Source organism: Anopheles darlingi, chromosome 2, assembly GCF_943734745.1.
Source record: "Anopheles darlingi chromosome 2, idAnoDarlMG_H_01, whole genome shotgun sequence".
Lineage (NCBI taxonomy): Eukaryota > Metazoa > Arthropoda > Insecta > Diptera > Culicidae > Anopheles > Anopheles darlingi.
Window position 1 is genome coordinate 14,574,272 of NC_064874.1, and position 27,500 is coordinate 14,601,771.

Here is a 27,500-nt window from a genome sequence, read left to right on the forward strand (position 1 = left end):
CAATGCCACCGCGATGTCGGTGTCAAGTAGTGTACCCAAAGCCACCGCCAATAGAGAGCTGAAGGAAAATCGGTTGATTAACGGTCGCTGGTTGCACAGTAGTAGCTTACCCGTACAGCAGCGCCCTAATCAGCAACAACAGCAGCAGCAGCAGCATTCATCGGGATTCTTAAGCCAAGGTTCAGGCGCAAATCAGGGACACTCCGTGTCGAGAGCACTGTTAGCCACTCCACCACTAGCATTTAACGGTGCGGTTCCACGCGTTAGTTTACACACGAACGGAATCGTACACCAAACGGTAAGCACGACCACGACGTTCGTCAATCAATCGGTAAGAAAACGAATGTCCGTGCCTAGAGCTAGTGCCACTGTGGAGACCGCCAATGCCGGACACACTTTAGCCGGTGCAAATCTCCAGTAGAACAATTGAAACCGCTCCGACGAGCAAACCATGTGCAAGTACCTCATCTGGTGGCTCATCTGGAGTAGAAGCATGTATAAAACCCCTGCTCCAGCTGCAGTGCAACGAAGCTTTAGAAGAATTCAGAAAGGAATAGAAGCATCGCATACTAGTAAGGATCTCCCGCCTCAATCTGAGCCAATCTCGTGACACGATTTATCCGTCATGCCGGCCGTCGCTCTCTGATCTGTCTCAATTGCGCTTACCGCCTCTCTATCTTCGTACGATCGAGGTTCGCACAAAGGGCGCAGGGATGGTTTTATGAGGCGTCTGCTGCTCCGTACACATCATTCCCTAACTGAATGAGACTGTTGACTGGACGGAGACTGCGTGTACTCGTCTTTGTGTAAGATCGTTTTAAGCAATTTTTTCGCCATGGGTATATCTCATTTTTTCTACCTTTTTTTTTGGACTCGTTTCCCGAATCGAAGAAGTTAGTTGTTTATGGCAGTTTCATAAATCGTGTAAATACATATGAAATCGCAGCTACATCGCATCACGCGCCACGCAGATGTCGTAGCTGTTGTATAGAAAAATGTCAGACTCCTACAAGTACAGGCAGTAAATTATTTATCGATTAAGATAATACAAACGACAAGATGATTAAGAACAGCGAGAGATGTTGTACATATCTGATGTCGGTTAAGCTTAATAAACGACTTAAACAAATTGGCCTCTTCCTCTTCATGTGTGCTCTTTCTCAAGCGTGTAACCATAAACCATGCCATTCTGTGAGTAATGCTATTAACCACAATCATAAGCCTTCACGAATGGAAACACAGCTCTGCAACTTTTCACAATTTTATTAGTATGGAATTTAAATAAGATAACAACTGCCACTGAGCAACTGTACACGCATGTACAGCATCGTGCGTTTATCGTCTTCAGCAGGCATGGGGAGTCGGTCTAGTGTTCCCCAACTAGCACGTTCTGTCGTGTGCGTTCTCTATGGCGCGGATCGCAGTAGTAAGCCAATCGATGTCAACCAGGATGTCCTGTGTAAGGAAAGAAAATATGAATTGCGTTGGTTGCCGGATGGCCGTTGGATATTATCGAGGAGTGACGGAGCGGCTGCACTCACAGTCGGAATTGTTGGCAGCATCGCGCGGTATAACCGAGACACGCCGGGAAGCGGATAAGTTAGCCATCCTACCGAGGGCCCGTATGGCATTTCCTGTTTTCTGGTGATGTACAATCGAATTTTAACAACATTAAAGTTCGTTCTTTGCAGAGCAACACCCCACGTGTCATTGATTTCTAACTAACCTGCCATTTTCTACGGATGATAAACTTCTTTAACTTATCCGTCCGGATCTGGTTCACGCCGACAGTGTCACCGTCCTTGAGCGACAACCAGCCAGACTCCAAACACTCCCTAGCGCTCAGTCGTTCCTCCTGCCGGCCCCGCAGCAATCCGGCAATGAATTCCTTCGCCTCGTCCGATACCAGATCGAACGCCTCATCATCGAAATCGTACTCGGCCCTCGTAATGTTACTGAACGTATCCACATCGTTATCGCCCATGAAGGGTGACAGCCCGGAAAGGAGTACGTAGCAGATCACGCCGATACTCCACATATCGCTGAGCACGCTGATCGGTTCGTAGTTTATGATCTCCGGTGCAATAAACTCGGGCGTCCCGAAAAGGACTCGCGTTGGCGTCGAGGCACACAGTTGCTGGGCTAGGCCGAAGTCGATAATTTTGATCTGAGAGTGATCGAGAGAGGTATGTATGCGTGTGAGAGATAATTATTTCCAACAAAAGCAAAACCGAAAACTGTAGTAATTGCAATAGGTACCTCGTGGCTCGTTTTCGTGGCGCACATGATATTCTCCGGTTTCAGGTCAAGATGCACAATCTGTCGACTGTGCATGTGCTCTACCCCCTGGCAGATTTGGCGCACAAAGATGATGCAGTCCTTCTCGGTGAGCGTAAAGTCATCCGCAACGACCCGTTCGAACAGCTCACCTCCAGAGATGTACTCGATTACCATGATGATCTCTTTCGGTAGTTCGTAGGTTGCGTACAGCCGCAACAACTTCGGATGCTCCAAGCCCTGCATGATGGCCGTTTCCTGCCAGACCCGCTCCTTGTCCTTCTTCAGTATGCACTTTACCTTTTTAGCGGCCAGCACGGTACCATCACCCCGTGCTACGACCTTATACACGACCCCGAACCGACCTTTGCCGACTTCCTTTACGACCTCGAACTGTTCCGCAAACACACCATCGACCGGAAATACTATCGATGATACCGCTGACGGTGCTGTAGCCAGTGTGTCCTCCTCGATGTGACCGCTACCGTCGCTGCTCATCGGGCCACTGCCAATCGTCAGCTCACCTCCATCGCCAATGCTGCTGCAGATGCTGGCCCCGCTCGAAGCTGGACTCTTGTGGGCTGGACGATTGGTTCTACCGCTACCTCCACCACCACTTGAAACATTACCATTCGTTGCGGCAGCAACAGTTGATTCTGTCGCGGATGTGTAGTCGGCGACCGGTGCTATCGGTTCACTCGCTGGTGTTGGATTACTGGAACCGTGCACATTTTCCGCCCGTATCCGGAACCGGTACCGGTACGCTGGTTCCAGATTATCCACCACGCAGGAGTACGAGTTGGGAACGCGCTTGACACAGGTCCACTGGTGCTGCCCCTCATCATACCGCTCCACTTCGATCCTGAACGAGGAAGAAGTCGGTGTCAAACAAGTGGTCCGGGTCACGACCGACGAGCTACACTTACACAAAACCAGTTATGGCACTTCCTCCATCATACGGAGCTGCATTCCAGGAAACGGAGAGGGCAGTAGTCCCGTGGGCAACGGTTGTCACCGTTGGTCGCCCTGCCGGTGGTTCGGGTGGAGATTCCACGCGCAAGCACATCGATAATAACGTCTCGGGTGCCGCCGAATCGAGTTGTACGCTGTACCGTCCACCTTGCGCCGCTTCGATACTTTTCAGCAGTAAACGGGTTCGACCAGGAAGATTGCACGTTGTCGCGTTGCCATCCATGATGTAGCGATCCTATGAAGGGATTGGGCGATAAATTATGATACTATTGATCGATCGTCTTATCGTGTTTATCAAGCCCGCCCGTCGATTTGCATATCGCAATAAGCATAAACGAATGACGAACAGATAACAATTGGGCCCATAAAACTGGAGGCCAAAGAGTGACGAAACGACTATCACTAACATGTTACTGTCTCTATCACCATCTGGAGGCACTATAGTGTCTTGCTTTGCTAACTACTTGCTGTTACTTACTTACCGATCGTTTCCAGCGTAACTGTGACAGCGGTTGTCCCTGGAAGCAGGCCTCGATGATCACATCATCCCCCTGCAGCACTACCTCATCCTGTAGACCGTGCAAGAAGCGAAGCTTCTGGCCTCCGCCACTGTACCGTTCGATCTCCTTCCGTTCGCCAGCGCTGGCGTAGGCTTTTGGCAGTACGCACAGATCCGCGTACGCACTGGTCACGGCCGCGGCCACGCTAGTGTCGGTTGTCGAGCGAAACAGCGAACACTTCACCTCTCCGCTCTGCTTGTAGCCAGCGTTGAATATCCGCAAAGTGTGGTAACCATCGTCGCGAGATTCGATCTGTGAATGTAGCGCAACCATTAGCTATTCTCATTGTACACTCCTAACGCTAGGCTGATGCTTCCTTACCGAAAATCCTTTGCTCGCGCTGGTTATCTCTGTTCCACGTACGTACCAGCGGAGCCGGATGTCTGGGGTTGGCTGGATGCAAGCGTATACCTCCACATTATCGCCCTCGATGGCGATCTGCGAGAGTGGAAAGCGTAGAAATTTGGCGCCCGTTACCTCCGTGCACTGTGCTGGTTGACCATTTTCCGTCGGTTCCGGTTCCAGTTCGAGCACATCCAGGTAGCAGGTGGCCGTTAGCTGCTGCTTCCCCGTTTCGATAATACACTCATACAGTCCGGCGTCATCGAGGAAGGGGTCCTTCAAACGTAATCCCAGTATTCCGTTGCCATGGTCGATGTAGCTGTCGGCGAGAGATAGAGACAGCGAAATGAAAGGGAAGGAGATAGAACCGCTCACCAAACAATCACGGTCGATTACTTACGCAAAATCCACCGAATCCTTGATCGGGCGGCCATTCTTTTTCCAGACAAACTTGAACAGCTCCGGGCAGTGCAGCTCGAGCGTCAGCTCCACCTCGTTGCCCTCCGTCACGGTGATCACTTTCGGCAGTTCGCGAACCACCCGAGCTATCTTGTCGATCGGTCCGCCGGCGCGCCCGGCCTCCTGTATATCGATTTCGGCCGACATCACCTTGATGCAGCCGTCGATCGTCTCCAGGATGCACGTGTACGTGCCCGAATCGGACGGTTTCGCCTTCTCGAGTATCAGCGACAGGTTCCGCTGGCTAACGCTCCGATGAAAGATCCGACCATCGTCCACCTCGCGTCCATTGTGAAAGCAGCGGACACTCGGTATGGACGGTGCGTAGTATTCGGCGTTCAGCAGAATGTACTCGCCCACCCGTGGTGCATAGTCGTTGATGTGCCGGTAGATCCGGATACCGCTCGTAGCCGGAACGCTGTTCCGCTTGATGCGATTGATCGTGCGAATCTTTTCGAGCACCAGCAGCTCGATCGTACGCTCCACTCGGCCGTTATCGTTCTCGATCACCAGCTGGTACGGGCCCGCATCCTTCGGTGTCACGTTCTGCAGCTTCATCGTGCACAGCGAACCCTTGCTCTGGATCGAGATGTTGCGTGACGCGTTCAGTGGCCGCCCGTTCCGCTGCCAGGACATCCGGGGCGTCGGATAGCCTTCGATGATGCACTGAAAGACGGCGGTCTCGTACTCGTACGCTTCGATCTTCTGCGGCACGTAGATGAACTTGAGTGGCACGGTGCCACTGTTACTCTGAGCCTCTTCGCTGATGGGCTTCTCGTTCGGTGCTGCCGCGGTCTTTGTCGTTAGCATCATCGTACGGCCGTTCGCATCTCGCGGATCTGATGAAGAGAAAAACCCACGGTGGGGGGTGAGAGGGTGAGAAGATGAATCACAATGGTTGTAGGTACGGTTGAGAGGCGCTCTGCACGCACGAATGCTCAGGAAACGTATGACATCTTCATCGCTCGTGACGATAGAGGCCAGAGTCATTCGACAGGAATCCCTCTCGCCCCCTCCCTCTGGTGCTGCGCCATCGTTCGCGCCGATGACTCACTCCCACTGTTACCCAGCAAACAATGGAACCTGCGTGCGGAACCCGCGAACCGCAAACGACACTATGGCTTGCGACAAGGCCAAAGAGCGCTTTCGACCCCTTTTCGGGCGCGTTTGGTGTAGATGGCCGGGCTCGGCCAGTGTCTGCCTGATGGCCGTCGGTGTCAACGGCGACAATACCGCACCAAGATCGCGCCTAAAATGCCACCAAACGATCGAGTGCAATGTACATCAGACGCTGCGCGGCCCCACGACCATGACGCGGGCCACTACACTCTTCTCCGGTTCTTAAGGCGGACGGGGGGGAAGGGCACCAACAGTACCGCCGGTACGGCGACAACGTTCCGAATCTCCTGCACGGAGAAGGTCGTACTTTATGGATTGCCATTGTCGGATGCTGGTTCGTTCGTTCGTTCGTTCGAATTGCTAGCGAGCCTCTGCGTGCCCCATGGTGCGAGAGGTTAAGGAAACAATGTCATTCGCTCCTTATTCGGGGAAGAGCATCTGACATTATGCTGAGAAATGGCGTCGCTTTTAGTGCTTCTTTTTGCTTTTTTTTTTTTTAGTTTTTGGGTTCGCAAAGATATCGCTGTCCAGGACGTGTCAATATTCCCAGCACGTTCACTTCGCTCCTTTCGCAGTTTTGGCGCGTGTTCACACTCCATCGCCATCCGGCGGTGTTCCTGCTCAATGTCACACCGCTGCGATTGTTGCTGCCCTGGGAGAGTGATATTGGAGCCTTCGCTGGGCACCGAGCGAGAGGAAAAAAATGTTTCCCAAACAAGCGCCCGGTATCACCGGAAGAGTATCCGCTTGGAGTTAACTCAAATTTATTGCTTATTGTGCGGACATTACATTCCATCGGAGGTTACTTGTGAGACACTTCAGGTTGAAATGTATAGCTTGCATATATTAGTTCTCGAGCATCTTAACAGCATCAATTCTGACACATAAGGAACAGCCAGCAAATTTGAAGGTTTTTCCTTCAATCAAAATGAAGCGTCTCGGTTCCGTTTGTCATTCAACTCAAGGCAGGGAATGTGAATGAATGATGATGAAGCAGCGATACCACTGATGTGGTACGTGACCCATTTGCAACACGCCAGCGACGGGTACAGTTAAGCAAATATGTATTCCAGCTTGGCAAATGTTCTGGTACATTCTTGGTGCCGGGTTTACGATGTAGTAATTGTTTCGCGAATATATATGGATTTACAGCAGGGCAGAGAAGGAAACATTGTTTTTTTTTTCACGTTTTCAGCAAGGTACTGAACGTTCGGTAAACTTTTAATCGGTAAACACATCTGCGGATCAATTGTGCTAATGGTATATAAACGGCATCTCGGAAACTAGATCGATTCAAACGATGCAAAAGTTGCTTCAACCATCTAAGAATCAGCTAGTCAAACCCGGATAGAAGTGGATATTGGGAAGAACTCGAGCAGATCAATTCCATTCGTGCATAAAGGCCGATTGCAGAAGTTGATGAAAACGATTTGTAGCCGACGTAAACTATCAGCAGATAAAATTTCAGCTATAAATCTTTATTTACTTCCGTCTATAAAGGTGGAAGTGCAAAACTGATCTTATGCAACAGCATATAAGACGACGCAAGATTGCATATCGCATGGAAATGCAATCGATCGACAAACAGCTGACCTTCAAACCAACGCGAAGCGACACGATCGCGACCGTATCAGAAGTCGAAACAATTATCACCATTAATCCGCTAATGAGTGATTCAAACGATCGGAGGGGAGAGAAGAAAGAAACCCAAGTCTACGTAAAATCCGGAAGATTCAACCTAAAACTCCCACCCCCTTTCTTCCGTTACTCACCGCCAACGACGAATACGTGCACGGTGGCCGCTGCAGTGCCGTGTGCGTTTTCGGCCACGCACCGATACGAACCCGTCTGGTCACGACGAGCGCTCGCGACCTTGAGCGTAGCCCTCGTGCCACTGAAGACGGCCACACTGCCCTGCCCAGCACTACTAGCAGCAGCAGCTGTACCGTCCGTTATAACGCGCACACCGTCCTTCTCCCAGCTGATGCGTGGCGTGGGCGAACCTCGGACGTCGCATTCCAGTCGGAATTCCTCGCCCACGGTACAGCGGATCGTGCGGTGCAGTTTGGTGACCTGCGGTGGCACTCCTCCACCTCCACCGTGACCCACTACACTCATGATGACCGCGCAACCCTTGAGGCGTTCTTCACTCACTCAAACGCACACACACTCTCTCTCTTTCTCACTCACTCGATGATCTCTTCTGCTGCTGCTGCTGCTACTGCTGCTACTGATTACGACACAAAACACGGTACCTGGGGTGGTTTCCTCCTCGTCGCGGTCGCACGCGCACACACACACACACACACGCACACACATCAATGCACTTATCCCCTCCCCCTGGGCCCACCCCGCGCTGGGGGTTGCCGGAGTCTGCGGTCGCACTGTCGTTGTTGTCACGCTGCTTGGCCCGCCCGGTTTGGCGCCCTGTTTATGCCCTGGAAAGGGAATGAACGAACGCGCGGTGAAAGCGACGCAACGCTCACGGTGCGACTCTCGCTCCCTTTTTGGTCCAAAGTCACCGAGCGAGTCAGCCGCCCCTTAGCCACTTAGCCCCGTTACCCCCAGCACACCGATTGTCCGGACCTGCCCGGAGCCGGAGCTCTCTCCCGTTCCAGATACTTTAGCCACGCGAGAGGATCGCAGATTGGCAGGCTCGCTGGCACCGTGGTCAGCCCCGTGCGTAACCTTGTGCGCGCAGCACACTCTTCGGTACCGACCGTGCGGTTCCAAACCGCAAAAATCCCTCCCCACCCAGCCCGCCGGACAAACCCTTGGTTCACCACAGATGCCGTGGTTAGCCAGCCAAAAGCGTAAAGGTCACTGGCGCTGGCGCTGACGCTGACGCGTTCGACTTTGCGACATGCGCGTGGCTTTTGGGCTTTTGGGCGAGCCTCAGCGCGCCTCGCGGCTCATCACTGGCCAGGTGGCGGGGCCGGTGGTCTCACGGCGTACGCTAAACGATTCTTTACACCGAACCCTGTCGAACGATCACTTCCGGCGTAACACTTTCCCTTCCCGGGGCACCACAAACGAACCTTTTCGGAACAGATTGGCCACAGAAGGTCCTTGGTCCGCCGGTCGTCTGCGTCTGCGTGGCCCTTCTTCGTTACGGTTGATGGCGGCACTGTTTGCGACTGTTGCGGCTGTTGCCAATCGACCAGCGAAAACACACGATCCGCGTTCTTTCCCCGGTAGTTGGCGCCAAGACGCACGACGCAGACACCACGTACGCACCGTATTAATTAATCCAATTCCGTGTGTGTGTGTTGTGGAACTCCGGAAGATTCCTGGATCACCGAAGACACCAGACGAAGAACTTCAAACTGTCCAGCACCAGCGTCTGCAGGCCGGAGTCACGCTGCGGCAAGAGTCGTGAAGCTAGTGTGTGCGCTGCCCTGCGCCAACCCGGTTTGGAACCGAACTGTTGCTGCTGCTGCTGCTGCTGCGCCACCGCGATCGCACGATCGAGTTCGCGAGCTCCGAGCGATGGCTGGCTTGCTGGCTGGCTGTACGAAACCGCGCGATCGCGATCTAATCGATCGCAAATTGACGTAATGAGTCCGCCACCGCGCCACACTCGATCGAAGGGACAAAAAAGGGAAGAAAGGTAGCCCCGAGTGAAAGAGAGGGGATGTACGCCCTAGTGGCCAGTGCGCAAAAGAGAGAGCAAGACAGAGAGAGAGTGATAACCGATGCTACTTGCCCTAGATGCTGTGTGTACGTTCGGTGTGCAAGGTGCTCGCCAGATGACTCAAGTATCAAAGGGGTGATAAGACAAACGGCAAGAAAGGGCGAGCAACTCCAGTGGCGGCAAAGGGGTTGTATGTTCCCCACCCTCCACGGTACCACGGTGTGACATGGGACGAGAAAGTGTACTACTGCGGCTGAGTATGTGGCCGTTCGATCGAAACCCGCACCGTTTACACAGTTGCACCAGTTGCATGTCACTTGATATCCCGCCAATCAATTGATTCGTTATCGATCTCAATTCGCAGTATCCGCCATTTGGATGCTATATAGGCGGATGCGTACAGCGTCTGTTCGCTACATTATTTCGCAAAACTTGGCCTTCTACTACTACTACCCGTCACTAGAGAACACTCACGAACGATCTTAGCAACTTCAGCTGCTGGTTGCAGAACTTGACTGACTTCCCTGAGAAGACTAGATGCGCAGGTCGCTTCCACCGCCACTACAGCGCCACTCGTTACGGTCTCGCGTGTGTGTGACGCATACGTTTCGCAAGACTGCGCGCTGCAGCAGCAGCAGCAGCAACTCCTCAGCTCCCACCCCCCTAGAACAAGGTGTTGAACGATCTAGCGCCAAACCGTATCATTCCGGTGACACCTAGCAATCAGGTGGACGACGTAGGGGTTTTGGGTGCATAATTTACACGCGCATTCAGCAAACGGCTAATCAAACTGAGTCGTCGTCGCCGTCGTCGTCGTCGTTGTCGTCGAAGTCGCGTTTAGTGGGAGCACTCCTCCCATAGCGATGGCGACCGGCTGTAGAAAAACGATAAATAACGTACCACAAATGGTAATGTCGGCGTCAAAACCTGCTGCCGCTGCCACACGGCCGCCACTGCTGCCGCCCTTGCCGCGACAACTCCTTCTTGCGGTTGACCTTGCCCGGCTCTGGGACGGCGCACTACACTCGCGTGCTCTTTCTCTCTCTCTCTCGCTCTGTTTCTCGTTCGATCGCACACCGCCGGGGGGAGGAATACTACTTTAACGCAGTAGAACTTCGCGCAACTTCACGTGCGACCACTGCGATCACTTATGGCGCTATAACGGTTCAGTTGTGCAGTTGCGTTGTTGCGGGTTCGTTGTCGAACAGCAACAACAGCCCTTTTGCCACACCGTGACCACGCTGGTCGACAGTCTCGCGACGATTACGGCCGCGGGGAGTTGCCGAGCTGAGTACGGCTGGAGGAGAGATCTGGCGCCACCCGCAGCAGCAGCAGCAGCAGCAGCAACAGCACGCGGGTGGTGTGGGTGAGGCACCAAATTGGGTACAATGGTTGGAGCAGGGGGGAGGGGATGCTGTCGAGGAAATGTTACGAAAGTCGTTTGGCGCCGTAACTCCCCCTCCGTCTCCTTCGCTCGGTGTGGATGTTGGAAAGAAAGGAAGGAAGGAAGGAAGGGTTCACACAGGAAGGTCTCGTTATTCACGATTCACGATCGCGAGGAAGTACGCTGTAGACTGTGGCACTGTAGTGCTAGTGCGAGGCTTAGGAGAGGACGACGCACGGACGCAACGATCTCCCCCATGCCCTTATACGCACCACACACTGGCGGACGGTAAGCGCTTTCGTTGGCCTCGGGCTCCTTCGTTGGCGAGAACGTTTACCATCTGCCGCCGTGTTCGTGATCTCGTGCGAACGATCGTGTGTGAGGCGTATCAAGGGTGGGCTGTTGATGGTGGATTGGGTACATTCTTTTGGAAGATTGTTTTTTTTTGTTTGTCTGCTTTGTTTGCTCTGTTCACCGCAAAACCTGTTCGCAGCATTCGCGAACGCGAGGCTCGATGCGTATCGCTTGGTGGTATTGGCGGACCCTAACCGGCGGGCTTATCCGTTCCAGTTGATCGTCTCGCATCAACACCACACTCCGCATGGCCTTGCAGCGAAAGGAAATGTTAATCTGTTGGTGCCTTCCTGCGCCAGTGTAAGCAGTAAGTAGGCCGTTTCGTACGTTCGGTGGCATACATTTCGATTTAAATTTAAGATTACCGTGGGGCTATTACCGTCGGAGAAGTCCATCTGGTTCGGAGTTCCTCCCCCCGAATCATGGTCAACATGATCAACTGGTATCATGTTGCAGAGACAGCATGCATGCATGCGGCATCAACTTTTCAACAAACGTAATCATAAACCGAATTAGCATGATACGACATTTTGGAATTTCTTTTTTTCCCTCAAGCGTTTCGATAAAACTGGTTTTGAGCGAGCGATCAACGAGCGAATACAAAACCGAACAAATTGTGAGTTTGTCTTTAGTTTCAGCATTTGAAATGATACATTCAGGGATCGGTGAGTTGGAAATTTAACCGAAACAGAAGGCCCGTTTCATGGAGACGCATGATGATGCTCCACAATTATGGTTTAGAAGGCAACGGTAGGAAGCAAACCATATTGAGATACATAAAGTGCAGACAACATTATCTATTTTTTTAAAAGAATATTGGAAGTTAATTAATTGCCTTTATTCATACCTCATTCATAATCGGAGGCCGAGCATTATTTAAACCCATACATTGCACCGTTGGCGGTTGACAATGTGGTCTCACAGGTTGCGATACGTCTATAAATGTTGTGCTTTTAATGCACCATTTCGGATGGCCCACTAGCTAGAGCTAGTTTACGTCTTTTCACGAATTTGAGTGGCAGTCCTGTGGCAGGTTTGAGTACAATGTCGGCTGTCAATGTTAGCTCATAATTCTCCCGAGTCAATCGCACGGTGAAATGCAGCAGGATCTTCACAAGCACACTTTTCAATTCATATTGAGCATACTTCTGTGCGACGCAGTTACGACTACCAGCACTAAACGGTATGTATGTGTATTTCATCCAAAATCTTTTCATACACACGGCCCTGGACGTCAGGAAGATATCGATCGCCTCCCGGCCGGGTTCCTGTGCCAACACCTCCAGCTTACGGTTGAATGCTTCCGCGAACCGAATAAAGGACGGTGCTAAGTTCTCTAATATTTTAAAATGAAATCCTGGCGTAATAGCCTTCCGCCGGCTGAACCATTTGGGCCCTCGAGACACGATCAATCCATTCCCGGTCCATTCTGATGTCTTATATGGCCAGCCTGCCTAAAAATATAAAAAATCATGAATAAGATTCCAGTTCTCAGGAGCTCGACGGTTCTGGTACTTTCTTACCTCAACAGTCTTAGGCGACGAATAGACGATGGTGTAATCATAGAAGAAATCCAGCTTGTACGCCTTCCCGTTGTACGCGATCAGTTGAGCAAATATCTCTGCAAATGAAGACACCGTTGTTCAAACCAACTGCATCTACAAAATCCCACGATGCGAAAGCGACGCAGTGCAAAACTTGCAAGCAGAAAGGAAAATGTAGAAGAATCAGCCCAGCCTATCGTACAAGATAAAAATGATTGATTGAGAAATTAATGATTGAGTATTGAGTAAAATTTTATCATTTAACAAAATGGTAAAAATAAATCAATTGTCTCTGACCCTATTATTATTCAATCTGATCCGCCTAACTTTATTTGAATCCGAACGTTGCATAGTTAGTGTTTGAAAATGAGAACCGGATACAGTATGCTTTTGGCGGAAATGTCGGTTGTTGTGTGTCACAGACTTAAAATATCTATTTATACTGTTTTAACTATTCATTTAGCCTATCAGTTCATACAACCCACATGATTTCTTTAGCAAAAAACCGTGCAAATTCAGTTTGTCAATCAGCTCATGCTCGCAGCCAGCTATTCCGCAAAACTCACGCGCCAAACAGTGGAGTGATGATGAAGAAAACTGATTCGTCCCGGAATAGACTGCCTTTAGGCGCAAAGACTGTAAAAACGGCCGGAGATTGGAGACTTTTGTGCGTGCTTGGCCCGCTGAAAGACACTGCAACGGAGGTCTATCGTCAGAGTCATATTTATCGTACCAGCTTCGAGCGATGATGCGGATCGTATCCATGACATGATCGTAGGAGATTTCCTCACAAAAATCCATTGTTGCTCTGGCCTTGACCATACTTTCGATATTCCTGATATTCCTTTCCGTTTTCCACTTCAGCCACGATGGAACAGAGTTTAACTGGGCGAAAAAGTTGCCCAAAAGCGCTCTCGAGTGTTCCGTAAACTGGGGCCGACAAAAGCGCCGTGTGTGCTCTAGAAATGCTAAATAACATTAAAACTTTTTGTGGCAAACAATGACTGCACGACTTACCAATATAATTTCGTATCTGCTCCAGCGACAGAAAATTAACAGACTCGTCGGTAAGGTTTCGTAATTGCTTCACAAGTGGTACTTCTACACTGCATTTACTGCTGCCAGTCTGTTCCGGGTTTAGTCTTATTCCATTTGGGCAAACAAGCTTATCGTTCGGATCGGTACAATCTGTTAAGTGGAAAGCTAAGGGAAACTCTTCGACTACTGATCGAGGTAATGCGAGGCAGTCCAGAAACGCTTTCGAACCGACGGATTCAAGCGACGATGTACCAGCAATCATTGTTGTTCTTGCAGGGACTTTAATCAGACGTTGAGAACTATGTAAAGATGCCTCTTGATCGTGAACTATTCTCAAAAGCTTGTCCAAATCCGTTCCTTTTTCTATTTCTTCAATACAACAGACGCCTAAGTCTGTGAGTACTAAGGGACCAGCATTGATGCAGCTCATACCTTTGCCATCCTTCACATAATGCAATCCCATCGGTTGAGAGGGATCAGCTATCAGAATGCCTCTCGGTGATGCCTTGGCACAGCTTTGCAGTAGGTTGTGCCTTAGCTCATTGTTACCACCAACCAGCAGAACGTGTAAATCATTGCTACTGCTGAAGAGAGCAAGCAACAAACCAGCTTTAATGCTTTCGAGCCCACCTACTGTTGGACACAGAGATTGCACTAAAAGATTGAACGGAAAAGTAGCACTTCGAATGGGCATGTCGTGTAGATTCGGGGTTTTCTCATTTTCATCGGTTGATGAAGCATGTTTGTTACTCTGTATGGTTACAGCTCGCAGAAAGATATCACCATGAGCTTGTGTTACGATGCCAGTTACTGCTAAATCGTCACCAACATAGAGGCCGCCTTTCTTCTTCTTGGGCAAAAAGCCATCTTCGATTGCTACAGAAATCTCGTATCCGTTCGCCACAAGTGTGATTGTTCTTGTTAATTCAATTGCTTCATTTGCATACGTTTCACAAGTGCAAGTGCCACGTGTGGTAATTAATTTTCCATTTTGGTTACGATCAAAGCTTCGTATCGGCACGCTGGGACCGAAATAATTGATCCATGGTTTAATTATCGGCACGTATGTGAGATTATCGATCGAATTATGTCTCTGGTCACTGCGCAAAACATTCCGATACATCGCCATACCTAGGATGGCAATGACATATTCCGGTCTGCTGACGAAATCCTCATGCAACGTAGACCAACGATCCCGAACGTATATATCGCGCTTGGCAAGCAGAAGTTTAAACTCAAAACAATGCTCCTTTCGCGCCAAGCAAACGGAATATTCGTGTGGAAAGTTTCTAAAGTGCCGTTCGATCGTGTCTAGGTGCCACCTTACGATGGAAGGAGGGAACGATTCTTCTGAAATTGAACGTAATCATTGTGCTAGTGTCTCTCTATCTCTATCGATGGATATAATAGAAAGATTCAGAAACTTACCAGCATTTGGAAAGTACAGTTTCCATCCCAACTCGTCATATGAAGCAAAACGATTAGTTTGTTCCAACGGTGAACTGGGCCACGGATCGATTGTGCAATCGTTATGCATCACGGTTTTGAATTGAAGGTCGCGCAGGTTTAACAATAATGTAATTGGTGTGGATTTATTGAAAACTGCACCGAACAGCACAAATCAGGGAACGCTGCTCTGCGATAGCTTCAAGGACGAAATAAAAACAAAAAAACTGGATGTCAAACCGTCGATCCAGCTTGACCATGATTAGATAAATCAAAGAAGGCGCTGATCAAAATCCGACAAAGATAATGGTGTCGGAGTATTAGATTTATTTAATTCAATGGATTAAATAATCTGTTGTATAATAAATATTCGTTATTGCATTCAGTGATAATTACGTTCATGAAGCGATAATTAAGAAAATAAATCCCACATGGATTAAGACAAACCTACGATAAACTATAATACATTATTTTGTTAATAACGGCTTCATGATTCTATATTTGACAAATATTCAAAGTGAGTGGAAGATACAAAAAAAGTTTAGAACGTCAATTGTTGGATAAAATAATGTATATATTTTATACAAATTACAAATCGTACCTTTGCAGGTACAGAAACCTAACAAAGCTAATGTAAGTTGTGTTAATTTCATGTTTGGCAAGCGTAAATATTAATACCTTTGTGTTGAAAATGAAATTGTTAAGGATTTATTTTAAATCGATGACATCGTTGATAAGCTTTGATTGTTGCAAAGTATGTACCAAAACAAAAGAAATAAAAACGACAATCACTTTGGAGATAAGCCAATCGATGTGAAACCGATAACCCTTATCCACGCTGGAGCGAAGGTCTGGCGGCAACAAAATTCAACCCTAGCCTTATTCAGTGCTCTCTAACTGTGCTAAGATGAAGACGGTTTTGGAAGTTTTTTGGCTGTTTCTGGTGGTGCCGCTATTCCAATCCTCGGTAATGGTGGATAGTGCCACAGGTACGTTGTAGTTTATGTGGTTAGCATGTTCCAAAATCTACTTTTACTGTACATCTTGCAGTGATGGATGCCCGTGGCTATATTGAAAAGGTTGCCAGAAGAGTGGTTGAAATACTGGAAACCAGATACATCACCGGAACGGCACTACCAATAGATGATTATGTTGCTCCAATTAAGTAAGTTCAGTAGCAATATATTTCACACTATCGCACACTTATCTTATCAGCTCCATCACACACAAGTACTGATCATAAACTAAAATCTGCTCATAATAGTAGTAACTTAGTGCTCTAATTTGTAGATAACGTTAATCATGATGGAATGGGTTGGTATGGCGATTCGATGGCCTTTCAGATGCCGTACACATACCATTGTTTCCGGTCTGTATTAATGTTCGAAACACAACGATTTCTCTTTCAGCATTTCCGATAAAGGAATACGGATCGATGGAGAGGTTTCGTTTCATTCTGCGTTTGTCGCCAAAATCGATTCCATTACTCTGGATATGCAGCGTTACGCAGAAACCCTGCTCGACTCCGAAATGTCCGTGCAGGCATCCATCAAGTGGCAGGATATCGGCATTGTGCTTGATTTCGATGCTCATTTCGAAGACTATACCGGGCCCGGCACGTTATTGGTAACTTACAAACAGTTCGATTTTCCGCTGAAGATTATCAAGCGCTTCAACGAGACGGAACCGGAAGGATCACTTTACTTCATGTCCATCGATAACTCGAACAATATTGTAACCGTCGGCCATCCAAATAATAAGCACGTGCAGATGATTGCCCGAGGGGTATGGAAGCATAGCGTCATCTAATGCCTCGCCAATAGCTGATGATATATCTTTCTTTTTATGCTCTCTTTGTCAGATTAAAACAAGCTTCGATTATCGTGATAAGATGATTGAGTCGTTCAGGAATTGGAATTTTGATAATCTTCTTGCGCTAGTAATCAGAGAAATACCGTTCCCGGAAATCTGCTACAACTGCTAACTTCATAATATCCCGTTCTTTCTTGGCTCGTTTGGTTGTTGTATATGAGTAGGTATGGTGCGAGGTCTTGCGATTAGTGCTGATTAAATCGACGAACACAGATTAAATAAACTGGAAACATTAGAAGGCCGATTAGAAAATAGTGTCTGGTCGTGTGAGTGACTCGAATTCCTTGGGGCATAACGGCCATCTTATCTAAACGGAGCATTTTGGATAAGATGGTTCTAAGTTGTTTTCAGAAAAATAGCAAGAAGGAAGCATATAATTCATCCGGATAACAGTCCGGTGAGTATGTTAGGCTCTATTGGTATTCGTTGATTTTTCATCAATAAAACTCTCTATAACACAGTGAGCACGTAACGTTGTATGTGTGCACGAAGAAAGATACGTTGACAGCAGATCTAATTTCGTGATCTCGTTGCTCGTACCTTGGCCCGACTGTCCGGCTTCGTACCAAGTTCGAGTGTGATAAAGAAGCTGATATCAAACCGTCGGACGGTACCGAATGTTTTGGGATTGATAAGAAACTTTGCAAAGGTGGGCAAAACCAGGTGAACGAATGGTAGAATTTTCAGTCATCTGCCAAACGTTCGGCACGATTGTACCGGTGCTAATAGATAAAGGTTGTTCCCTCAAAGCTAGCGGACCCGTCCGTAGTGACAGACTCTCGAAACGGTGAGGTCATATTTAGATAGGTTCCACATAGCTGCTCTATTTACGGGCACCGGATCCGAACTGGTTACCGGTAAAGAACAAAGAATCTCGCAGCCAACAGTTAATTGGTTGCGAATGAACGTAAAGCAGCTGGACGGCACGTGGTGTGCTGGGAGCCTATCCCAAGGACACATTCTTTCGATCAACACTATCAGTATGCTTCCGGGCTTGATCCGTGTTTCATAATCCGGGCGCCAACGGGCACTACGACTGTTCAGCCTTCGCCAACACTATCCAGTAGGAATCGAAATTGGAGAACTCGGTGTTGCTACAGCTAAGCCATATCGATACGTACACACGCACGCTCGCACGCACGCACGTACGAGCGCAAGCATGTTTAGTTAGAGTGCTTTAATCGCGATAAGACGCCATCGAGGCTTTCGTTGGTGATAACTGCGCTGCTGGTGACATACGGATGACATTTGTGCGGACGTTTGACTCATTGGCCGCTGACAAATCACCATTCGATGCTCCTTGTCGGCACATCTGATCTGTTGATTGATGAGGCCTCTGGGGCTGATGGATGCGGCATAGATGCGGATCGTTCGCACAACCACCACTAACCAATCAATAGTGAATGAATGAAGAAAGTGTTTTTGTGCAAATTGTTGATCCGACCCTTTCGTTTATCCTTCTCGTTTACCGATTAGATGAATCTGTTAGCGGTAACTCTAGTGATACTTTGCCTGGCACCGCCCATTACCGCAGCACCGTGCGACGAACAGGTCGACATCGAAGATCGGGTGTGCACCGATACCGAGTACGAGGCGTACCGGAAATGCATCGAAGAGACGAAGGCTTTACGTGCGAAGCGTCAAACGACGACGGGATTACCGTGCCCGCTGGCACAACCCATACTGCCTGTGATACAGACGGAACGCCCGTTTGAGGTGCTGGTACCGGTGGAACCGCTTAAGATCATCCGTCAGCCAACGCTCAAAAGTCTGGACCGAACGATCATCGTGCGTACGGAGCAGAACGAGGATGATGAAGAGGATGGAGGTGCGGAGGACGACAGTATGTACTACCACCTGCCAACCAACGTGACGACCATTATCCGGCTAACGGCCGTCGTGAACAACACGAACCACATTCACATGCCAACGACACTCAACAACACGAACGTGAACAACATCCACATCTACAGTAACCAAACCAACGGGGAAGGGCCACAGAACGCCGCCACCGATCAGCAATGCTGCACGGCCGTACGACCGAAGAGTTGCCACACGACGGAGCAAGGCATTCGCTGCCAGCATCGTCGGTTCCGCACCTGCGGACCACAGTGTACGGCGCCGATCATACATGTGCAGAAGCGAAAGCGCTGCCAGCCGTCAATGGGCAACTGCGAGGAGAAGATAGCGTACGTTCCGCAGCCCGTTAAACCGACCTGCGTCTACATTGACCAGTGGCCGTACGTGGTTTGTGGGAAGATTGCCAATATGACTGTGGTGTGTGCCGGGTGCTACGATCATTACGGGCAGGGCCGCGAGGCGTACCAAGCGCGATTCAATATGCAGCAGGAGTGTATCGGGTGCTATGACGATGCGTTCGATACGGGACCACTCTATCGGCGTGGTCCCGTGTTGCGTCCCTTCTACTACCACGAGACACCGTGCTATCTAACCGGCGATTGCCCGGAATCGTTCGATGATTGTGGGTACGGTTGCTACGGTCACGAGCTGATCGATCCCGTGTGGGGTTCAAAGGAGGTGGAGTCAGATTCCAAACCAGCAGTGGACCCGGCCACCAACGTGGTGTACGTTTCGGACGATTTGGAGGTTTCGCAGCAGCCGTCCAGTGACTGGGGTACACCGACTTACAAATGTGCGGTGGCGGATGGTGATAAGATCACGGTGACGAACTGTACCGGCAAGATTAACAATCCGTTCGTTGTGGCTCCGGCGGTACACCCATATTACAAGGCGGTACAGTTGGATTCGCTAGAGCAACGCGAAAGAACTACCGAAGCATCGTCACCTCCGATGGAAACCATAGATATTGACGATGATGGCGCGGACGGTTCTGGGGAAGTGGACAACAATGAAGTTTTCCTCGTTGGAGACTACGAGGATCCAGATTTTAATTTGTAAAATTACAAATACATCACAATGCAGCATTTGTGTTCAAATGTTGACAAAGAACAATAAGGATTTCATTTCATTTAATACAGCAATTACATACCTACATTGACTTTACCGTGGGACCATCGGTTTTAGCAAAGACAAACATTCACCAGCGATCTTTCGACGCAATATGTAATCTTCACATAGCGCTTCCGGGAACATCGGAAAGGCTACTCATCCACAATGACGCCGCATAAACGGTACCCTGAATAAAGTGTCTTTGAACTAGACACGCCGGTTTCAAAGGCGCGGTTGGAGGACGAATTGGCCAACCAACGTAAAATCGCTTGATAAGCTAGCCAAGCAGCGGTTCGTAAGAATAAATGCGAACGGAGTATTTTTTGTTGTTGTTGTACACCTCATTGTAATCAGTAATGCGTGCAAATAGTCCTGCGACACTGATTGTGGTACTGCTGGGCATCTTTTAAAGAGTTCCCTTTTCCTCTGTGCGATCAGTGTCGATCCAGCGTTGATTCGGTTCAAACGAGTAGCCAAACCCGGAGCAGAGTTAAAGGGATGGAATATTCAAGAATGCAGGTATGAGCTTCGCACGAATTAACTGTTTTGAAGCAGTTGTCAGTTCAGTTGCTTTAAGTTGCTTCCTAACGCTAAGAGATATTATTATTTCTAGTAGGCTTAGTTGTTAAAACGCTTTATCGGCTCATCGGAGTTCTTTCCATCGCTTTGTCCCTTTTTGTTTCTCGTTCTATAGAAACTGTTGCTTATCGCACTGGTTGCATGCTTGTTGGTTGCGACAATTACGGATGCAGCATCAACCATGGCACCTGATAGAAGTAGAACCAGAACGACGCCAACGCGACGATGCAAACCAACCCGTTCCATACCGTTGGGAAAGAGTACGCCAAAGCCGTATGGTGGTCATTCGAAGTTCCCAACCGTGTATAAAGGGGATATAACCCAACGAAAATATGCTGGTTGGAGTCAGCCTGTACAGTAGTACCACCAACAGACAGGTCTTAGGTGTTGCAAGCTGTAGAAATATTAATTTGAATACATTTTTTTTGTTATTTTCGGACGGTCCATTCTCGCTCTACTTTCACACGTGTTTTATTTCATCGACTCTTGGATTACACTAAAGAAACTAGACATGTTAATGATTGATTTTAGCACAGCTGGAGCTAACTCTTGTCGAAACGGGACGAATCGGGTGGTGTAGCGGTGGTGTTGTCGGTTCCGCCAATTCCTAGGATTTTTTCTTCCAACAAAACGCACACATATTGCAGACTACCACGGCAAAGCGAATCAGCGTCCACAAAGTGGCAACTACTGCCCTCGCAGTCGTAACTGTAGCACATTGGATGACACCTTCGTCTCGCTCGCAGACATGCGGAACATTCTGAAAAGATTATACCGTCCAAAATGAATCTAACGGAAAAGGGGTAGATCCACCTCGTGAAAGGTCATATGCCCGTACCCGAAATGGAACAGTGCCCCGGAAGGCATCGTTGTCGCGGCCTTGGCCGAAGATACATCTCGTCCGCCGTACACACCTCGTTGCAAACGTAATGCTTCCGGTGAAAACATACCCACTCATCGTCCTGTTTACGGCAAACTCTTGGGCCCACTATTTTACAGCACGGTGGCCGCTTGGTAGTCGTGGCTGACACCGTGGTTTCCTCCGTTGATGGCCTTGTTGTGGAGTGTGCCGGGATGCTCGATCCACCCGCTTTCACGTCCTCATCGTACACCGTCGTTTCGTTGTTACGTATGACCACCGTACGGATTGCTCCGGTCGGTAGCCTGCGGGTCATATGGACGAAGACATTGTTCACGTTGCTCGTGTGCACGTTGGTAGCGTTGTTGATAACGTTATGGTTGTTGACGGATTTTTCAAATGTTAGCCTTACTGGCGGTGCGATAACCTCCTCGACATCCCGCTCATCCTCGGGCGTCAGTTCCTCATCCTCATCCGGCAGCTCCGGTAACGGAATCTCGATTCGCAACGGTGGAACCACGATCACCTTCTCCTGGGCAGGGATAACATCACGTATCGGTGGCAATGGGATAAAATGGCAGAAACCAAGCCGCTCCACTGACCCTAGCGGACATCCCAAGTGGCCTACTGAGCGAGTGATGCGATAACAGTTACCTTCATGCTCCGCGAACCCTGGTTTGCAGACACACTTTCCCGTCACATCGAATGCTCCGTCCCGGCAAACGGCCGCAAGATTCGCGGAACTCGACACTATCTGGCCATGGGCAGTCCTCCGGTGAGCACATAACCCCAAGACAAACAACAAACACCATACACGCCAGCCCGAGGTGACACCAACAGGATGCATTGTACCAATCATGCGTGCAGACCTCCAGAATGCTCAATCGACACTGAAATCGACTACGGGGTTCCGAGAACTAGGAGTCTACGCAATCGAGATGACCTCGATGAGCGATACACTCCACCGTAGTCTCGAAGGGTAGTCTAAGACGCTCGAAGGGAACCATTACGTTGTGATGCTGTCTTGTGGAAAAAAAATCTTCCAAAATAGCAACGCATGATAAGCAAGCCCCAAGACGGGGTACCGAATTTTTGTTTTTGGCGATAGTATTGGTATTGGAAGGGGATTAGCGCCAAGACTGTTATCAGCTGCCGTTAGCATAGAATTGGGCAGCTGTGGCAGCAGATTGTAGAATTCCTCCGAAAGCTGATACTGCCCCGGGGGGGATGGGGAATAAGCAGCAGGAACGCCCAAAAGGTTCTATTTAAAGTACCGTTCAAATCGCGCCAGCCAGTCAGTGCCAATCTGGCGGTGATTTGGTCCAGACCTTGGTGGCCACATCATGAAGTGGTCGAAAGTGACAGAACGTTCAAGAACAACGGTAAGACATAAGGCTGTCTATTGGAAGTGTGTCCGAGTGCTCTTTGTGCTCTCTCTCTCCTGTGTTTTGTGCTCATCAATGTTCATTATCGATCACTCCATATACCTGAGCCTCCATTTCTACATTCATCCACTGCAAATCAGCATCTGGCACACACGCGCGCTAGTGTTTCCAACAAGGATGTAACCACAGGCTGATAACACGATTCGGTTGTCTTCTGCTTCCTCTACCTCTCTGCTTCTCAGGAAGTGCTGCCCATCGTGCTGGCAGCATGGTTTATGGTCGCGACGATCGCGAGTGGCGCGGTAACGTTAACGCATGGCGTAGGTAACAACAGAAACAACACCTTCGCGTTGGTCAATGGCACCACCGTGTCCTTTAATGGTACCACGAGTTACCCAAACGGTACCAGGATTACGACGCCAACCTACAATACGACGACCCATCGTCGGCGTAATCGGCAGACAAGCTATTCCGCCATAACACCCCTAACCTATGGACCACTGACAGCAACGGTTAACGGTCAAGCGGCCGGCGTTCCCTATGGTACGACGAGTGGACTGGCAGCAACCGTCGGTGGTAGCACGTCGGCAGCGCTGGGCACAATAGGAAGCATCATCTGTCCGGCCGGTAGCCAGCTGCAGAACAATCAGTGCGTTCAGCGGATCATGTACTGTGGCCAGGGTTACAATTTGGTCGGCAACAACTGTATCGGAGCTTCGGTCTGTCCGGCTGGTTTTCTCCTCCAGAACGGTCTCTGTGTACCGACCGGATGTTCCACGGCCGCCTGTAACATTCCCGCGGTACCAGCGCCACCAGTAGTAGTAGCACCACCACCACCACCACCAGCACCACTACCAGCGCAGCTACCGAACTGTACGTGTGAGTCCGGTTACTCGTTGGTCAGTGGCAATCAGTGCTTTAAGCAGGAATCGAAAAGCGCCGAAATGCGCCAGATTGATTCGAACCGCGTCGAACCACCGACCTGCCCGACCGGTTACGATCTCAACAACGAGGAATGTCTGCAGCACAGTGAGGCAGAACCACGGTGTACCGAGGGAAGACGCCAGGAGAACTGGTGCGTCGTTCCGGCCGACTGTCGCTATCCGTTTACGCTCGATGCGTACGGTCGGTGTGTCTCCAATTCGACCGTCGCGGCACGTTGCCCCCCCGAAAGCCGTATGGTCGGTGGTCTCTGTCAGTACAGTGCACCGGAGTGCCCATCGGGCTATCGACTGGATCAGGGTGTATGCGTACAGCGGGATGTGGTCGCCTTGCGCTGCGAACAGGGTGGCCGACCGGCGAACGGTGTCTGTATCGTGGCACAACCGAGATGCCCGACCGGGTACCAGCTCGTCGGTACGCAGTGTGTCCAGGAGCAGCGTACCCGGGCACGCTGCCCACCCGGATCGCACCAACGGGACGATGTGTGCGTCGTGAAGGATCTCGAATGTCAACCGGGTTATCAGCGCCGCAATGGTGTGTGTGTGCGGACGGAGAAGCAACCGGCTACGTGTCCCACCGGTTCCCGTCTCAACGGTGACGTGTGCGTCGCGAACCAGGAAGTGTGCCCACGGGACTACAACTTCGCCTACATGCAGTGCGTCCGGTACGTGCAGCGTGAGGCGAACTGTCCCCGTGGCTTTAGCCTCGTGAGCGGTGAGTGTGTGGCGCGGGATGGCGCCTCCTGTGATGCCGGGTTCGCCCTGCGCGATGAGGAGTGTGTGCGTGAGATCGAAGGACGATACTCGTGCCCGACCGGTAGTAGCCTATCGATCGATGGCCATTGCGTCGTATCGGAAGCGAAGTGTGACGCAGGCTTTGACCTACGCGATGGTGTCTGTGTGCAGCAGCAGATCGAACAGCCACGGTGTCCCTTCGGTTCCCAGTACCGGGCGGGCCAGTGTGTGTATCAGGTTGCCAGCTGTCCACCGGGATCCTCGCAGAACGATGAGGGCTGCACGTGGGCCGAAAAGGAACCACCGTCCTGTGCCGTTCCGTTCCAGTACCGGTACGGTTACTGTTTGGCCAAACCAAGCTGTGAACCGGGATTCAGCTACAACCAAACGGAAGGTGTGTGCACCCGTGTGACGACGTCGGCCGTTTCCTGCCCCAGCGGTACCTACCAGGAGAGTGATCGTTGTGTGTCACGCGATGGTCTCGTCTGTATGGAGGGTTACACACTGCGGGGAGGGCAGTGTGTGATGCGGCTTATCTCGTCACCGGTCTGTCCACCCGGTGCTACACTGTACAACGATCGGTGTCTGTCCCGTACCGCGGCTCAATGCCGCCCCGGTGGGGTCGCCATGAACGGTATGTGCGAGGTACAGGAAACCGCATACCCGGTGTGTCCGCACGGTTATGTTTATTCCAATGGACAGTGTATCGGTATGGCACCTGTTGCACCGGCACCGGTATCACCGTGTCTCTCCGGTGGCTATGGAGGAATGTGTAGTAGTCCTTGCGTCGGAACGGCACTCTGCGGTGCGCCTTGTGTTGCGGGATGTGCTGCCGCTCAAACGGCGGCCATCGCGCAAGCTCCGGCGGCATCGACGGTTCAGGTGGCAGCTCACTGTCCGGCAGGGTACAGTATGGCGTCGGGTCTTTGCACACGCCGCTACCTCATCCCTCTGCAGTGTCCTTACGGGTTCGTTCTCGAAGGTAGCGATTGCGTCCGGTACCATGGTATGGTGTGCAGTGCGGATAGCATTCTGGAGGGTGGCAAATGTGTACGGTTGCAGACTCGTCAGGCGGCATGCCGGTCCGGTTTCCTCTACCAGGATGGTCGCTGTGTCTACCAGGCACCGACCTGTCCGGCCGGGTATCGTAATGTGGCTGGCAGTTGCATCACGATCCAGGAACGGCCCGCTCAGTGTCCACCTGGAAGCACCAAACAGCGTGGATTCTGTGTTGGGGTCGTCTCCTGCCCCACCGGGTACCTGCTGAAGGGGGATCTTTGTCATCGGGAGAAGCACACACCGATCGACTGTCCGTCTGGGTTCGTGTATGTCAATCAGCAATGCGTCAGCCAGGCCCGGTGTCGCGATGGTTTCCGGTTCGAGCAGAACCAGTGCGTCATGACGACGCAACGTCCGGTTAGCTGTGCGTCGCCGGCCAGACAGGTCCAGAACTGGTGTGTTCTTGGCGGTCAAAGCTGCGAGCCGGGTTACGAGCTGCGGGATGAGCAACGGTGTGTCCGGACCGAGTACCGGGCCATCGTTTGTCCGGGCAACAGTCGCCTACGGGGTGGTGTGTGCGTGTCGAGCCAATCACCGACGTGCGATACCGGGTTCAGTCTGTCCGGTGATCAGTGCATAATGCTGGACAAGCGACCGACCCAGTGTCCACCGGATTTCATTATCAGCGGCCAGCAGTGCGTCTCGCGGCGTATCATTTGTGCGCCCGGTTTCGAGCAGCGTGGAACCGAGTGTATCCGGGAGCATCGGATCCAGCTGGACTGTCCGCCGAATACGAATCAGCGCAACGGTTACTGCGTCACCGGTACACCGCAGTGCGAGCTGGGCTACAAGATGGTCGGTATGGAGTGCATCCAGGAGAGCTACCGATCGGTCGAGTGTCCATCGGATACGATCCTTTCCGGTGGACAGTGCGCCAGGAGTGCCACCTGTCCGCCCGACTATCGGAACGATGGCAATGAGTGCGTGAAGCAGCGCTCGATGCAGTTGGCTTGCCAGCGCGGTAACCTGGTAGGTGGACAGTGTGTCGCCGGTGGCCCGAACTGTCCGGCGGAGTACGAGCTAAGGCGTAGCACGTGCGTACGGCGGGAAACCACGGAACCAAGCTGCCCACCGCAGGCCACACTCCAGGGCCATCAGTGTGTGGTCGGACATCCGGAGTGTTACGAGGATTTCCGCTACTCGAACGGTCGCTGCACGAAGGTATCGCGGGTACAGGCCCGATGCCAGAGCACGACGGCCCAACTGAAGGATGGTCTGTGTATGTCGGTTATTAAGACGACCAGCCTCTACTGTTCATCCGGTTACACGCTGCAGGGTAGCATGTGTATGCGTACCCTCTACACCCAGGCCAGCTGCTTCACACCGTACAGTCCACCTGCAACGGTGGTGAATGTTCCGGTACAGTATCAAGCACAAACTGCGGGAACAACGGTCACTGGTACTGCTATAGGCATTACGACGTACCCGGCAGTACAAACGATTGTCGGTGAAACCGTACTATCCGGTTTTACGGCACCTACTGCTACCGTCACCTTCCCCAGTACGCCAGTGGAGACTCAAACGGAGGACGAGTTTGCGGCATTCTTTGCCGAAGCGGCCTCCTTCGATGCGCCCTCCGAGGCGTACTATGCACCGTACTACGGATCATCAGACACAACCAGTCGGAGCATTGTCACTACGGCGACTACGGCGTCTACTGCTAGCACGAGCACCACGACTACTACGACCACGACCACCACCACGCCCTTACCCTTTTTCGCTGCCTTGCCATCGTTCGGCGAGCGAATGCGGGCACCGGAAGTGGCGCAACAAACCCGATTGAAGCGATGCACCGTCTATGGGCCGCGGGTCTGCGAGGATGCGGATGAGTCAGAGAATTGGGCGTGCGAGCAGCGCGAGTTCTCGGCCGTTGCCTCTACGTTCTGTAGCTCGGAGGATGACATCGTTAGGCTGAAGGTGGACGAGCATGTGATCTACAACAGTACCATCATAATTATGGCCCAACGGCCC

The 27,500-nt window shown here is 50.9% G+C and overlaps 6 protein-coding genes across 13 annotated transcripts in view; 4 read left to right on the forward strand and 2 right to left on the reverse strand.

Annotated features, from left to right (window-relative positions):
- Positions 1-1,114, forward strand: part of LOC125950241 (uncharacterized) — a 4,308-nt gene extending 3,194 nt beyond the window's left edge. Inside the window, exon 5 of the mRNA XM_049678043.1 lies at positions 1-1,114. This exon is cut by the window's left edge and continues 1,490 nt beyond it. Coding sequence (XP_049534000.1) covers positions 1-421 — 421 coding nt within the window. The 3' untranslated portion in view covers positions 422-1,114.
- Positions 1,115-1,245: 131 nt separating this feature from the next.
- LOC125950239 (myosin light chain kinase, smooth muscle-like) lies at positions 1,246-10,931 on the reverse strand. 7 transcript variants are annotated; one of them, XM_049678036.1, is made up of 10 exons: positions 10,264-10,931; positions 7,502-8,167; positions 4,552-5,449; positions 4,131-4,470; positions 3,732-4,061; positions 3,204-3,484; positions 2,260-3,139; positions 1,727-2,167; positions 1,542-1,641; positions 1,246-1,455 (listed from the first exon to the last, which is right to left on the reverse strand). In XM_049678036.1, coding segments are annotated over exons 2-10 (3,618 nt in total). In that variant the 5' UTR covers positions 7,848-8,167; positions 10,264-10,931; the 3' UTR covers positions 1,246-1,453. The 7 variants fall into 7 exon arrangements, with proteins under 7 accessions (XP_049533993.1, XP_049533996.1, XP_049533994.1 ...); XM_049678039.1 differs by lacking the exon at positions 10,264-10,931 and adding an exon at positions 9,838-10,012; XM_049678037.1 differs by lacking the exon at positions 10,264-10,931 and adding an exon at positions 8,967-9,770.
- Positions 10,932-16,043: 5,112 nt separating this feature from the next.
- LOC125958717 (uncharacterized) lies at positions 16,044-17,113 on the forward strand. The gene is made up of 4 exons (XM_049691718.1): positions 16,044-16,118; positions 16,180-16,294; positions 16,539-16,914; positions 16,991-17,113. The coding sequence occupies exons 1-4, from the start codon at positions 16,100-16,102 to the stop codon at positions 17,111-17,113; spliced, it is 633 nt and encodes a 210-aa protein (XP_049547675.1). The 5' UTR covers positions 16,044-16,099.
- Positions 17,114-17,687: 574 nt separating this feature from the next.
- LOC125951703 (uncharacterized) lies at positions 17,688-19,939 on the forward strand. 2 transcript variants are annotated; one of them, XM_049680684.1, is made up of 2 exons: positions 17,688-17,788; positions 18,478-19,939. In XM_049680684.1, the coding sequence occupies exon 2, from the start codon at positions 18,478-18,480 to the stop codon at positions 19,918-19,920; it is 1,443 nt and encodes a 480-aa protein (XP_049536641.1). In that variant the 5' UTR covers positions 17,688-17,788; the 3' UTR covers positions 19,921-19,939. The 2 variants fall into 2 exon arrangements, with proteins under 2 accessions (XP_049536641.1, XP_049536642.1); XM_049680685.1 differs by lacking the exon at positions 17,688-17,788 and adding an exon at positions 18,039-18,064.
- Positions 19,940-21,092: 1,153 nt separating this feature from the next.
- LOC125951700 (uncharacterized) lies at positions 21,093-22,908 on the reverse strand. Its single transcript, XM_049680682.1, has 3 exons — positions 22,897-22,908; positions 21,389-22,163; positions 21,093-21,310 (listed from the first exon to the last, which is right to left on the reverse strand). The coding sequence occupies exons 1-3, from the start codon at positions 22,906-22,908 to the stop codon at positions 21,093-21,095; spliced, it is 1,005 nt and encodes a 334-aa protein (XP_049536639.1).
- Positions 22,909-23,062: 154 nt separating this feature from the next.
- LOC125951705 (neurogenic locus notch homolog protein 1-like) overlaps positions 23,063-27,500 on the forward strand; it is a 4,749-nt gene continuing 311 nt past the window's right edge. Inside the window, exons 1-3 of the mRNA XM_049680688.1 lie at positions 23,063-23,114; positions 23,302-23,594; positions 23,709-27,500. The exon at positions 23,709-27,500 is cut by the window's right edge and continues 79 nt beyond it. Coding sequence (XP_049536645.1) covers positions 23,063-23,114; positions 23,302-23,594; positions 23,709-27,500 — 4,137 coding nt within the window. The remainder of the gene's footprint in view (positions 23,115-23,301; positions 23,595-23,708) is intronic.

What these genes read in the sequence shown, in the direction of transcription:
- LOC125950239 (XM_049678036.1), bottom strand. Translation starts at nt 7,847, where the DNA reads ATGAGTGTAGTGGGTCACGGTGGAGGTGGAGGAGTGCCACCGCAGGTC. An exon ending in AGTTACGCTGGAAACGATCG is followed by an intron (nt 3,485 to 3,731) that starts GTAAGTAAGTAA and finishes ATCCCTTCATAG; the next exon opens with GATCGCTACATCATGGATGG. An exon ending in AGTGCCATAACTGGTTTTGT is followed by an intron (nt 3,140 to 3,203) that starts GTAAGTGTAGCT and finishes TTCCTCGTTCAG; the next exon opens with GATCGAAGTGGAGCGGTATG.
- LOC125951703 (XM_049680684.1), top strand. Translation starts at nt 18,478, where the DNA reads ATGAATCTGTTAGCGGTAACTCTAGTGATACTTTGCCTGGCACCGCCC.
- LOC125951700 (XM_049680682.1), bottom strand. An exon ending in GGGGCACTGTTCCATTTCGG is followed by an intron (nt 21,311 to 21,388) that starts GTACGGGCATAT and finishes TAATCTTTTCAG; the next exon opens with AATGTTCCGCATGTCTGCGA.
- LOC125958717 (XM_049691718.1), top strand. An exon ending in GATTATGTTGCTCCAATTAA is followed by an intron (nt 16,295 to 16,538) that starts GTAAGTTCAGTA and finishes TTTCTCTTTCAG; the next exon opens with CATTTCCGATAAAGGAATAC. An exon ending in TGCAGATGATTGCCCGAGGG is followed by an intron (nt 16,915 to 16,990) that starts GTATGGAAGCAT and finishes TCTCTTTGTCAG; the next exon opens with ATTAAAACAAGCTTCGATTA.